The sequence below is a fragment of the Suillus subalutaceus genome, assembly GCF_016647625.1.
Source record: "Suillus subalutaceus strain FC151 chromosome Unknown DFJ58scaffold_155, whole genome shotgun sequence".
Lineage (NCBI taxonomy): Eukaryota > Fungi > Basidiomycota > Agaricomycetes > Boletales > Suillaceae > Suillus > Suillus subalutaceus.
Genome location: NW_024540404.1, coordinates 110,665 through 122,986, shown reverse-complemented (window position 1 = coordinate 122,986; position 12,322 = coordinate 110,665). Strand labels below are relative to the sequence as shown.

At 49.3% G+C, this 12,322-nt stretch overlaps 3 protein-coding genes across 3 annotated transcripts; all 3 read left to right on the top strand.

Annotated features, from left to right (window-relative positions):
- Positions 1-3,613: 3,613 nt before the first annotated feature.
- DFJ58DRAFT_733728 (uncharacterized protein) lies at positions 3,614-4,354 on the top strand (the record flags this gene model as incomplete). Its single annotated transcript, XM_041386334.1, has 5 exons — positions 3,614-3,632; positions 3,685-3,835; positions 3,891-4,030; positions 4,080-4,177; positions 4,232-4,354. 5 exons carry the CDS (start codon positions 3,614-3,616, stop codon positions 4,352-4,354), a joined length of 531 nt encoding a protein of 176 aa, XP_041238263.1.
- A 760-nt stretch (positions 4,355-5,114) lies between these two features.
- DFJ58DRAFT_733727 (CHAT domain-containing protein) lies at positions 5,115-7,315 on the top strand (the record flags this gene model as incomplete). The annotated part of the gene is made up of 5 exons (XM_041386333.1): positions 5,115-5,593; positions 5,884-5,993; positions 6,059-6,527; positions 6,586-7,175; positions 7,245-7,315. 5 exons carry the CDS (start codon positions 5,115-5,117, stop codon positions 7,313-7,315), a joined length of 1,719 nt encoding a protein of 572 aa, XP_041238262.1.
- A 138-nt stretch (positions 7,316-7,453) lies between these two features.
- DFJ58DRAFT_813658 (uncharacterized protein) lies at positions 7,454-9,088 on the top strand. The gene is made up of 6 exons (XM_041391612.1): positions 7,454-7,769; positions 7,826-8,013; positions 8,071-8,267; positions 8,317-8,470; positions 8,522-8,684; positions 8,736-9,088. The coding sequence occupies exons 1-6, from the start codon at positions 7,596-7,598 to the stop codon at positions 8,781-8,783; spliced, it is 924 nt and encodes a 307-aa protein (XP_041238261.1). The 5' UTR covers positions 7,454-7,595; the 3' UTR covers positions 8,784-9,088.
- Positions 9,089-12,322: the final 3,234 nt, after the last annotated feature.

Sequence of the window (12,322 nt, the reverse complement as noted above, 5' to 3'; positions counted from 1 at the left end):
GCCCATCTGGACACATGAATAACAAAATTTCAAATTTCAACTGAGTCATGTCACATGGTCTGGGAGATCCCGGATCACACAGATTCTTTCACACAGGGCACCTTGCTTCCCTGCCATAACCGCCATGTCATCTAATGTATCAAGCCACAGTGATGGATCTAATCGCTCCCTTCGTTCTCGTGGTACTGTTGATCCATAGAATTGAAGAAGAACCAAAGCAAAAGCCTGCTGCCTCCTGGACGCTAGAAGGAAACTGTTTTCGTTGACTTCCTGTTATCTCAGTTCTCTGCAAGTGGCGATGGAAATCCCAAGGGTACAACACTCACCAGCGCTGCAAATCTACTGAAGGAGAGATTCCCAAACGCATCTGGTGCTGAGAAGACAGCTGGTGTTTGTAAGAACAAGTGGCAATCTGTATGTTATCAGTCCGATGATCGTGTTGCCGGTGATCAGGGAAAACTCAAATGTATGTCTTGCAGCTCAAAACATCATATGGTGCTGTCGCAGATATCAAGAACACATCGGGATTTACATGGAGTGATGAGTATGGAGCTGGAATAGTGATGAAGAATGATGATGTCTGGGATCGGTACGTCAAGGTATGTATTGTTGCCACTGCTGCAGCCGCACTACTAATAACGCAATCACTCTCAGCGACGCCCTGCAGCGAAGGCCTTCAAAATAAGGGCTTCAAACATACCTCTGCTATGGAGCAGATGACGCCAAAGATTGCAAAAGGATCGCATGTCTATCGACCACCTCCAGTGCCCACCGGCAATGACATCCCTCAGGCTACTCCTCCCTCCTTTAATCTCAGCCAGCTTACCTCTGCAACCGAAGAAGTCATGCAAGTGGGTGGCAGTGGGCTTCTCCCACTCCTGGGCCATCGGCCACTTTCAGTGATCCCTCATCAACATCGCCCTCTACTCCATCTTGTTTCCTTACCTCTTCCGGTGGTGGCTCAGCCCCCTCGTCTGTGTTGACAAGTGTTAGCCGCAGTGCAAAGCGCAGAATCAGTTCCACACCCTCAATTATTGAATCAGAAGCAAGCGCTCGAAAACGTACACGCCGGCCACTATCTGTAACTGCCCAGGCACAAAAGGATGGGTCTGAGACGATGAAGGAGCTCGCTACTTACATCAAAGACTACCTCCAAACTCCCCCCCAGGTTACTTCATCTGACCCCCTCGCTCGTGCTGTTGTCTTGTTATCAGAACATAAGACTCTTACAGCTGATGATCAGCTCGAGATCGCAGACTACTTCGCTAGGGACAAGACACAGGCTGTAATTTTTTCTAATTTTCCAGAGACAACTCGAGCTGCCTGGTTGGAGAAAACTCTCCGCAAACTCAAGTCCAACCAAGACGACGATGTAGTAATGGTATAGAGCTTGAAGCGGCGGTTCCGCGGAGTGTAGTACGACAATACAAACTACTACTTATTTGTATTCAAGCTGTACCTGGCAATGGAAGTCCTCGTTCCCTATGCTCATTGAGATAGTCAGCCCACATTTCCTCTGCAATTCTCTCCCGCCGCTGATCCGCTCTGCTCCGTTCCGCTGTGTCAGCTGGTCCATCGCCGAGTTCACCCAACGCAACATCAAGGTTCATTCCGTCAGATTCGACGTCAAAGTCGTCAGGATGATACCTTTGATTGAAGTTGTGCAGTGCGCACAGCGCTACAGGGATCCGAGCCTGAATATCCATGTTATATTCAGGGACATGTCGCAAGATGCCCCATTGACGCTTCATAACACCAAAAATGCGTTCAATCACATTGCGAAGTCCAGCATGACGAAGGTTGAATAGTTCCTTGGCATTCTGTGGCCTGTGTAGAATCCCAGTCAGACGCTAACTTAAAATAATAAAGGATTAGTACTACTTGATATTGGCCTGTCGCCACTCTTTCAAATGATAACGGACACTCCGGTATGGAACAAGGAGGACATCGAGGTACCAAAACCAGCATCCGCAAGAAAGTATCGACCTTCAGGGATGCGTAGGTCGTTTGAATGGGCGTCCGTCCACAGAGCAGCATCAGACATAGATCCGTCCCACCCACAGAGTGAATACAAGAAATGGAGGTCAAAATCGCAGATGAACAGACAATTTTGCGATAAAAAACCTTTGCGGTTACGCATGTGAAAGTGTTCCTCTGGCGGTACAAAAGCCTGGATATGCGTGCCGTCTACGGCACCGATACACTGATCAAAGAACCGATATCGAGGATCATCGAGAATTTTATGGGAAATTGGGGTTGTGTGAGTCGGAAATGTGATCTGGGAGCTGTAAAATGGATTCGACGAGAAGAAGAAAAGCATGCGTTTGAAATATCTTGGAAAATAGATTAAGTCGCTTGAAAAATAATATCGAGACCACTATACCTTGTGACCGTGTCAGGGGAGCGCTGGAATCTCTCCCCAACAAGGCGGGATGATAATCCAGTGACACATGTATATAAAAAATGCCAAGCTGCTCCTCCACTGATACGCCATTGCGGGATAGGACAAATCTATTGTGGTGAAGAACCTGCAGCAGTGCATTGAAAACATTGCCATCAATACCAAAGTTGTGCCGGATCCTGTCAGGATGTCCATAAATGAGCTCGTACACCCATGCTTCACCAGTGAGGATGGATGTATGATATGGGATGCGGACAGTTGAGGATAAGAACAGAAGCTGGTAGGTATTCATAATTTGCACTACCATAGCTATGAGAATCACGGTCCAGCGACGTCGACGTTGGTCGAATTGTTGTTGCGCTTCAAGGTCAATATCATAGTCCATGTATGCGAAGCGTTATCATTGTTAATACGAAGTCTAACCGAGGTGTGTGATCCGGGATCTCCAGACCATGTGACATGACTCAGTTGAAATTTGAAATTTTGTTATTCGTTGTCCAGATGGGCTCTAAGTAATGTGTACACTACAATATCTCTAGCACTGTCCTGATATCTACTGGTTGCATATCATGCTCCTTAATAGACATTGCACAATCCCTAAAGGCTTGTTTAACGGCAGACACAAGTTGATATTGGGCAGACCAGGTATTCTAAAGACTTATTCCAAGGTTCACAGTGTCACTCATACTATTCACTGTATGGAATCGTTCGACTTTTCTATGCGCGCCGTTTTCAGCAGTTTGTATTGTCTTTATTTCCACTACTTTAGGAAACACGCTCGATTCTACGTTTTGCTTTCGAAGTGTGCTAAATGAGTGATGCGACTCCATGATACAAGTCTAGGCGCAGCAACTATCACCAGACGCTCTGAGACTCGCATACCCCCTTCAACCTGTGCGGGCCACTTTTGCTGAAAACTGATCAATGTCATTGTCTATTCTTTAGCACAGATTCTTCCGCTAATCCTAATGATCTCCATTTTCAGCGCTTAGTGCAATCGTACCAGCGTCTATCGTGCCGAACTGGAAATACACGTGTAGCAGAGCCTGAACCCTCAGCCTCTTCTCCTCGGATCCCTGAGCCGAATTTCATATATCCACAGTCCCTACCCCGTCGTTTCCTCTCACTCATTCCGCTCACCATTCAGTCCATCCTCGATCCTCGTTATTTTACTTCATCACACCATCATGCCTGGTAGCTTGGAAAGCCGATATGTCAGACTTGAAGGCGGGTCGCTCCATATCACCTTGTATCCGTTTCGTGATCCTCACACTCTTTTATAGTCATCAGCGGAAAAAATCTTCAAGTCCCCTCCGAGCGCATTCCCGCAGGGATCTACATATCCGTCAATGTCGATTCCCAGAGACGCTGGAAATCGGCCATCAGTGTCTTATCATCCGACAGATCTGTAGTGTGGAGCGACACTGTGACTCTGTAAAGTCCACGGAGACTTTCTGACGCGATCCGAGAACTGATCTTCAGTTTCTAGATCATCCCATGCCTCACCTGCGTTATCAGTGGAAATATGGGCATCTTATGAGGCCGGTCGAATGCTAGGCAGCGGAGAGGTCATTGGGAAACTTCAAACGTCGTGGGATGACCTACTCGATCACGGAGATGAACCTTTCGGTGAGAGTGAATTTCTCCTCGTTCATGCACATATACCAACATCTCGTAGTTTTGTCCTTCCCACCCATTCGTGGTGTCCACTCTTCCCTCACGCTGAAGGCCGCCATTGTACATACTTGCGACGATCAGGAGGGCGTGCTGTCTGATGTAAGTAACGCTGGTCTCTATTGTTAGCTTTTGCTGACGGAACACCAATCGCAGTCCCTCGTAGACTGCGAAATCGCTCGAGACACAGATGCGGGCCATGCACAATTTGCTGCATACGTGACGAGCAAAGCGGTCTCTCACCTGAACGATGCAGTGCAGCATTTTCAGTTGTTCTAGACCAGTGTCCAGTCAGCCATCCTGACCACGCAACTGCCTCTCCCAACCTTGCGTACGCGCGCCTTCAGGCATATATTCGCGACGATCTTGAAGGACATTGAGACCACCACTTCCCTGTTCCGCGAAGCCTTGCATTGCGTCCGCAGCGCCATCCCGATCATCACTATCTCTATATTGTCTCACCGAGCGCTGAACTGGTGCCACAACGAGAGAAGTACTGTTGCCGACATCCGCGAAGCCGCCAAACTTTGTCATGAGATATTGCCCTCTCTGTCCAGAGGGCACCTACCTTCGTAGCATCACGCGACAGGGGAAAATGGGGTCGATTATGTGATCTGTGGATGCAACAATCTTCCGATAGACACATCGATGAAGGCATCCACCTTCGACAAGTCATCCTCGAGCTTTGTCCTCTGGGCCATCAACGCCGTCCAAGAGCACTCTACGCGCTTTTACAATCACTCACTCGCGCTTTACACAATGTGGCAGCATCGATGATCTAGATGAGAGGCATAAGGACTCGGTCGTGAAGCCGTTTCCTCTGCTTTCTGAGGGAAATCCTGGACCGTGATAGCTGCTTGAAATGACTTGGCCCCTCTCACTCGTAGATCGCTTCAATCACCAATGCAAAACCTGATGACCTCGATGAGCCATCCCTTGTACCAAGAAGCGCTGCGCCTGTGCTCTGTTGGGCGTGATACCTTATTAGACAACCTAGGGGGCGCCCTCATCGCCGTTTCCAACAAACGCAGCGACATTGATGACATCAACCCGAACTATCAGCCTCTTTCGTGAGGCACTGACATTGCGCCCACCTGGGCATCCATGTCGTGACACCACGCTCAACAACCTTGCCCTCGCGCTCGACACCAGATACAACGAATTATATGTCATCGAGGATCTTAATGAGGCCATTGATCTGTACCGCGAATGCCTTCGGTCACTGCGACATGACCATTCAGAGCGCCATGCATATCTTCAAAATCTGGGCTTCGCGCTGTGCTTGCGTTTTATGCAAACTCAGGAGAATGACGATGTCGAAGAGGCCATTCAGCTCTGCCAAGAATCTTTGGCCGCTCTGTCTTTACTGCACCCGAGCAGGTATTCTGGCTATGTGTGCCTGCGGGAGGCTTATTTGTCTCGTTACCGGATTCTACACGACTCTGCTGATTTATCGCTCGCAGTGGAGAACTTCAGGCTCGCATCGGGGCACCCTACTAAGGGCTTCCAGGTCGCATTGTGACATCATGCAACTGGGTCATCGTAGCAGAGCAACACGGTCATATATCTTACTGGATGCCTACAACCATTTTCGACCTTCTTGACCTCATTTGGCAACGCGATCATCAACAATTTCACGGCGTGAAGCTGCAGCTGCCTTCAGTAGTGCCAGATCGCTGCCTGTAGATGCAGCATGCACATCCGCCACGACAATCTACGACACGCAGTGGAACTCGTGGAGCAGGGCCGTGGCCAGCAATGGTCGCTCCGCGCTCGACTCAAGACTCCAGTTGAAGACCTCGAGTCAGCAAATCCAAAATTGGCGCACGATTATTTGACCTGAGCACGCGCGTTTCCGATGCCGCCCAGAGTTCTGCAACCATCACCGACAGAGCTGCTGCTGATCGGCAGCAACCGAGTATAGGGGACTACAAGGCAATGGAAGCTGCAGTAACTGAGATACGCAAACTCCAAGGTTTCCAGCGGTTCCTTCTCTCCCCTCGCCGTCATATGCAGACTTGCAAGCGGCACACGCCAAGGCCCCGTTATCGTCCTTATTGCCAGCGAATACTCGTGCAGCGCCATCATTATCCCAACGTCAGGAGAACCCCATCATGTTCCCTTCCTGTCTCTGTCTGACAGATCTAAACAATCTCAAGGATCGCTTCGCCAGGGCGATACGACACGCATCTACCATGGGCCAAAGGTGCCTCGATGATCTGATAGTCCTCTTGCGGGCAGTTTGGGACGAGATCATGCTACCCATCATCAACGTCCTCGAGCATGTCCTTAAGCTACAGCACGGCTCTCGAATTTGGCTGTGTCCAACCGCAGCTTTCACGTCCATTCCTCTCCATGCAGCTCACCCCTTTCAAACAAGGGCAGATCGCTCTAAAGAGCCATGCCTAGAAGATCTCTACATCTGCTCTTACACCCCACACTTTCGGCTCTGGTCAGATCTAGACAGATGATGAAGAAGCGTGTCACTCCGTCCTTCGTGACATCGACAGGGTCAACCGGGTACAGGGAAAGGCAAGGCGCTCTTGGCTGTCGACAGCGAGCTCGAACTTGTCCATAAGCTCGTCCCTGCAACGGTCAACCGTAACACTATTTCTGGTGACGCAGCCACACAGCAGGTGCACTCAAAGCTTTGGAAAAGGACACCTGGGTGCACCTCGCTTGTCATGGCAAGCAGACCCTACACAGCCTTACAATTCCCACTTCGTCATGAGAGATGAACACCTGACGCTGCTTGATATCATGGAGAAACATATTCCGCATGCTGAGTTCGCATTCTTGTCCGCTTGTCATACCGCCGTTGGCGACAAGGAGACGCCCGACGAGGTTATTCACCTCGCAGCTGGTCTCCAGTTTTCGGGATTCAAGAGCGTCATTGGCACGCTGTGGGAGGTCGACGATGCTGTCGCAAAACACGTTGTTAAAGCGTTCTACGAGAATTTGTTCGCCGATTTGGAGGATGGTGGTGTCATGGACTGCACAAAGGCGGCCTGGGCACTCAACCGTGCTACGCACTTCCGTGAAGACGAAGTGCCGCTCGAGCAGAGGATGTTTTCAATTCTATTGTGTGTAGTTCTATGTCGTATGCTGTCGTCTAGTACATATTCACAAGTTTTTGATCTGCGATCCTCTTTCATCCTGTTGTTTGTAGAAATGACCCTCGTCTCTTACGCTCCAGCTGTCTCGTTTTTGTACTATACTATCGTGGGTTTTGTCGACTAGAATGTTCACCAAAGATTTTGCGTACTCGAACTCGTCTGGCTTAGATAGTACGCCAGGCGGCCCAGGCCAGTCCCGACCGACTTGCGCCTTCCAGTCATACCATTCTTCAAGCTTCAAGTATTCAAGTCCTTCTGCACCGTGGAACTTCGACTAACCGTCGCTGATGTAATAATTTACGTTAAGTTCAGTGCTAGGCACCAACAGAAGCCATGGACGAGCCACAACTAACCCCAACAATCAAATCCCTGTGTCTCTCGCATCTGTCGATGTATCGCACATCATGCCTCCCATTGTCAAACGACGAAAGCTTTCAGACCTAACTGTAGGAGATACAACCGAATTGCTTTATAAGCTCGAGGAATTTCGTTCCAACCTTGATGAAGGAGACGAGGATTTGCCTGCTAGTTTGATCGATACACTCCAAGAACTGCATGACAAATTGGAAGACGTTAAGGTGATGAAGGCTGAATGATGCTGAATTGTCCACAGCACTTATCAGCCTCTCCTTAGCACACTTCCTTCTCTAAGGTGGATCCAATGACGCTCCTTTCATTGAAGATATCGTCTGGTCCACTTTTCCTGATCAGCGACAAGAGGCGAGAAGTCGAAAACCTTGGATTGGCCGAAACACCAGGGTGTCTTCCGATTGACACTACGCGATTTCTGATAAGTTTAGTGCGCGGCCACGTCGCAACGGTGGGTATGTTACGGTGGCTGATTTCCGTGATCGATTGTATATTCATTTAAACTCCAAAGACGGAAGCTGGATGTCGCATCTTGATCAACATGCTCTTGTTGAGAGTTGTATCAGTCATGTGTCCGGGTGACACGACGGTGAATATAATTCCAGAATTTCCTCTCCCTAGAACGACCTTCAACCGAGACTCTGGCAAATGTTCGTTTATTGGCGTCGTCGACTTCCTGGTGACTAAACTCCCCGCTCGGTATACCGGCTAGTTATTTTCCGTCGCGTGCTAGAGTGGCTTTGAACCGTTCTTTAGAATACCTCCTGGGTGATCCGACTACTGCACTGGCGAATCCTGGATACATCGAGGGACCAATGACGTCCAACATATTCGAAGCCAAGCGCGATAATGTTCGGGCCACTCTGCCTCGGGCTGCAATTGCTGCGGCTTCGTATTGCCAATTGCAGGGGTCAGCTCTCTATCGTTCTATGTTCCGTGAGGTAGTCTAACTTGACGATAGCTTATCTGCCGTCAGGGGTGTTGTCACCAGCGGAGAACAGTGGGTATTCTTCGTGTACGAAGGGCACACAGATAGTACTGGGCTAGTCCGATCTTCTCCCGAATACACTCTGGGACGGAATCTCGAAGGTCTAGCCTTGGTTCTTGGCCTCTTGCGGGATTCGGTGCGATTGAATTCTCGCATCTCATTTTTGCATCCTCACCGTTTCGAATAGATTGATAACGCAAATAACTCCGACTATACATTCTTCACTACTACGTGACGAATACGTACAGCACGTTCTGGTCTCAGGATAGCGTCCTATTAGGGCTGCTATTCTTCTTCTCCGATAATTTTTCTCGATGTCGCTTGCATGACTTGGTAGATGCTGCGGACGACCGGCCGAGGATGTACGCGGGGAGGAGGAGGAACATGGGCAGGTGGCTCCTGATGTATGCGGGGTCCAAGCGACTTTCATTTAAGAGTCACAATCAACGATCCAGTGTTTTAAGCGGTTGCAATTCCTCGTATTCAAAGAGTTCAGATTGTTTGGGGGTTACTACTGGACAAAAATAAATTGCAACTTGAGTTGTCCTAATTGTGCCTAAGATATGACGGCTCATGATGAATCATGGTGAATAATGATGTATGATGACCTAGGCATGGCACCTGTGACTCCCAATTAACGACGGTCTTTATAGGGTGATAACCCATGAGTACCGCATCAGACATCTATAAGGCGAGGGCATTACAGAGTGCTAGGACCTCCTTCGATATTATTTGAATAAAGAGGGACAGGTGCATTGTATAATTGTGGGTGCATACACGTAACACAAGGCCAGGTATCCTTCATCCACAATGTGTACACTACAATATCTCTAGTGTCCTGACATCTATAATATCGCGAATAGATGCAATGTCTTTGACCTGTGCAACGATAACATGATCTGACCCAATTCTCTTGTATTCTCCGCCGCGTTGCAGTGCTAGCAAAAATGCGCTAAACGGCTGTCCAAGGCGAACAATCAATCGCAATGCTTGTGACTGAGACTCCGAATCAACCGTCCATTTTTCTCCGGAAGACACATCGTCTAACAAAGACCCAGGTAAGGTCCAATATTCTTCCATGCTTTCCGAGGCTTCGGGAGAAGGAGGAGGCTCTGCGTGACCGGGCAGCTCCAGGAGATCACGATTCCATGGACGAACAAGATAGAATGCTTGCGGAGCGGGTTTCCCCGGCCAAACCTGGATCAGCCTGTCTTCCGTGGTGATCAATAAATCATGAAGCCCTCTGGCCTTGACTTGATACGTGAAATTGGCCCCCTGGTTTTGACCAGGCTTTCCGCTGACTTCGGTGACGAGGAATGCGATGCAAGGCAGATGCAGCCGGTGGTGCGCGAAACGAGCAGCCCTCAGGGAGTCAAGCTCACGGTACAATCCTGAAGCCATCTCTACAACCGCAGCATCTTGCAGCGATGAAACCGATGTCTGAGTATCATCTTCGGAAAGAGATGGCAACCATGGCGAGGCTTGATACGAAGTGATGTCCGCCGGCAAACAGCTATTGAATTCGGATGATTTCCCAACCCAGTCAAGCACACTGACGTCGCCTGAACGAGCAACAATCTCCTGCAAGAGCCGTCCGAGCGCGTTTCGTTTGTTCTCGCCATACATTACGGGTAGGTGAACGCCGAAGATGCCAAATAATGAGTACGCAATGTCTTCCTGCAACGTGGTGATACGTGTCGATGCCCATTGGAGTTTCTCTCGCGGGTGTCTCATCCCTGGACGGAAGGTGGCGACGGACCGTAAATCTATGCCTGTAGCATCTCCCAACTCCTCCATGATCGCCGTACACTCCTTGTGGTTGGTAGAGTGGTAGTCGAGGTATAGGGTCCAGTCCTGACGATAAAAAAGAATGACTTTAGGAGCCAAGAATTCTTGGACCGTCCATCCTCTCTTATTCCAAGTACTCCTGGCCAGCGTGCAAGACTTGGACGAAGGCAGAACGTCAGACAGATAGACGATTGTGAGCGCTGAGTTGTGATACCAAACAAACATGGAGTTGACCGATTTTTGGAGCTCGACATTGTTTTTCTGGTCAATGCAGCACGTGTCCATCCATGCCCACAGGAACCCCGCATCACGAGTAACTTCGCAGAATGACTGCAACTTCGTGATGCTGTCGACTGATTCTAACTCATACACGACCTTGTCTTGGATGTCGTGCAGCAGTGGCTCTTTTTCTCCCCACCTATGTGATAGCATGACCCAACGGAAGTACTTGGCCACCACGTCTTGGATGCGCTCCAATTGGAGGTCTGCATTATTGATTACAGATGCCAGAAGCTCCTTGTATTCTGCACTCGTCTTGAAAGCATGTGTCTGGGCCTCTCGATCATATATACGCCCATTGGATGTGTTGATTAGACGAAGTGGGGCATTGTCGAGGTGAGCATGAAGGACTTGTCGAATAGTGCTTTCTGCTTGAAATGGACTGATACAGTGCTGGTACAGCTCTGGACAAAGAGTCAATTATTTTGACACGTGTATTATTCGGAGCTTACTTTGTATTTGCGGGTCGGGAGCCTCATCCAGTTTTAACAACATCATTTGGAAAGCCTCGATGGCTTCGTCATAACATTGCGCGCCATGAAGCGCCTCGTGCTTCAGCCGGTATCCAAGATAATCCGAAGGGTTGAGTTCGATGACCTGTGCATATCTGAAATGAGCACGGCCTATTGTGAAACAAATGCCATCGCACCTTTTCCGCATCAAGAAGTGCATCCTCCCATAGCATTTTCAACAACCTCGCCTTACTTCGGCTTGCAAAGATGGTATCGGTTGCAGAGTCCAGCTCGATCGCCGCTGAGTACAGTTCAATAGCCCAGTCGTAGTCCTTCTCAGCCAAGGCAGCGTCTCCGCTCGCAGCAAGCTCGACAACTCCATTGGCAGCATAAAGCGCGCTGCATTTTCGCGTGAAAGCTAAGTTATATGCGCGTGAGGATTGTAGCCCGGACGACAATAATGAAGACTTGCCAGTAGACCATTCAAGGCAGCTCGCTTTCATAGTTTCGTCGCTCAAATTCATCATGTATCGGTGAGATTCGACTGCTTCTCCAAGCCTACCTGCACGAAGGAGTGCATCGCACTTTTTCTGGTTTGCATTTTTCCACAAGGACTCGAGGTCCCACCCGAAGATCTAGACAAAGCACACTGTTAGGCATGAACAGAAACTCGCGGTTGCATCGCGTTCACATACCACCACAAAGACTTGGTATTTAGAATGAATGGCCAACTGCGATGTGACAGCGCTGTCCTTGACAGCTGCAGCGAAGTGGTCAGCAGCTTCGCTGTGACGTCCGCCGTCTAAGGCAGTGGTGCCCAGCTGGAAGCATAGATATGCCTGGTGTGCAGAGTTAAGAAAAATTGGTGTCACGCACGAACCTGGGTTCGGCGGAAGTCACAGAACACATAAAACTCACTTCCACGACACGACACGCAAGAGTGTCGACGTCAGGACAAACAGCAGCCAACTCTTGCACCCGCAGCATTGCATCCTCATGCTGATTTGCATTGAACAGCGCAACGGCCTGAGGACTGTGTTGAAGCAAGGAATACGCGAGAAGAAATTGGCATCCTTGCCTTAATCAAGAGAAGAAGAGTGGTCTCTGAATCACTTTTCGTGAACAGGGATGCGACGTCAAATGCCCTTATCGCATCCTGGAGATGATTTTTTCCGCAGAGGGCAATGCCCTTGGAGATATAACCTGTCAACGAAGGGTAAAAACTGACAGACTGCGTCATTACGAAAGTTAGCAG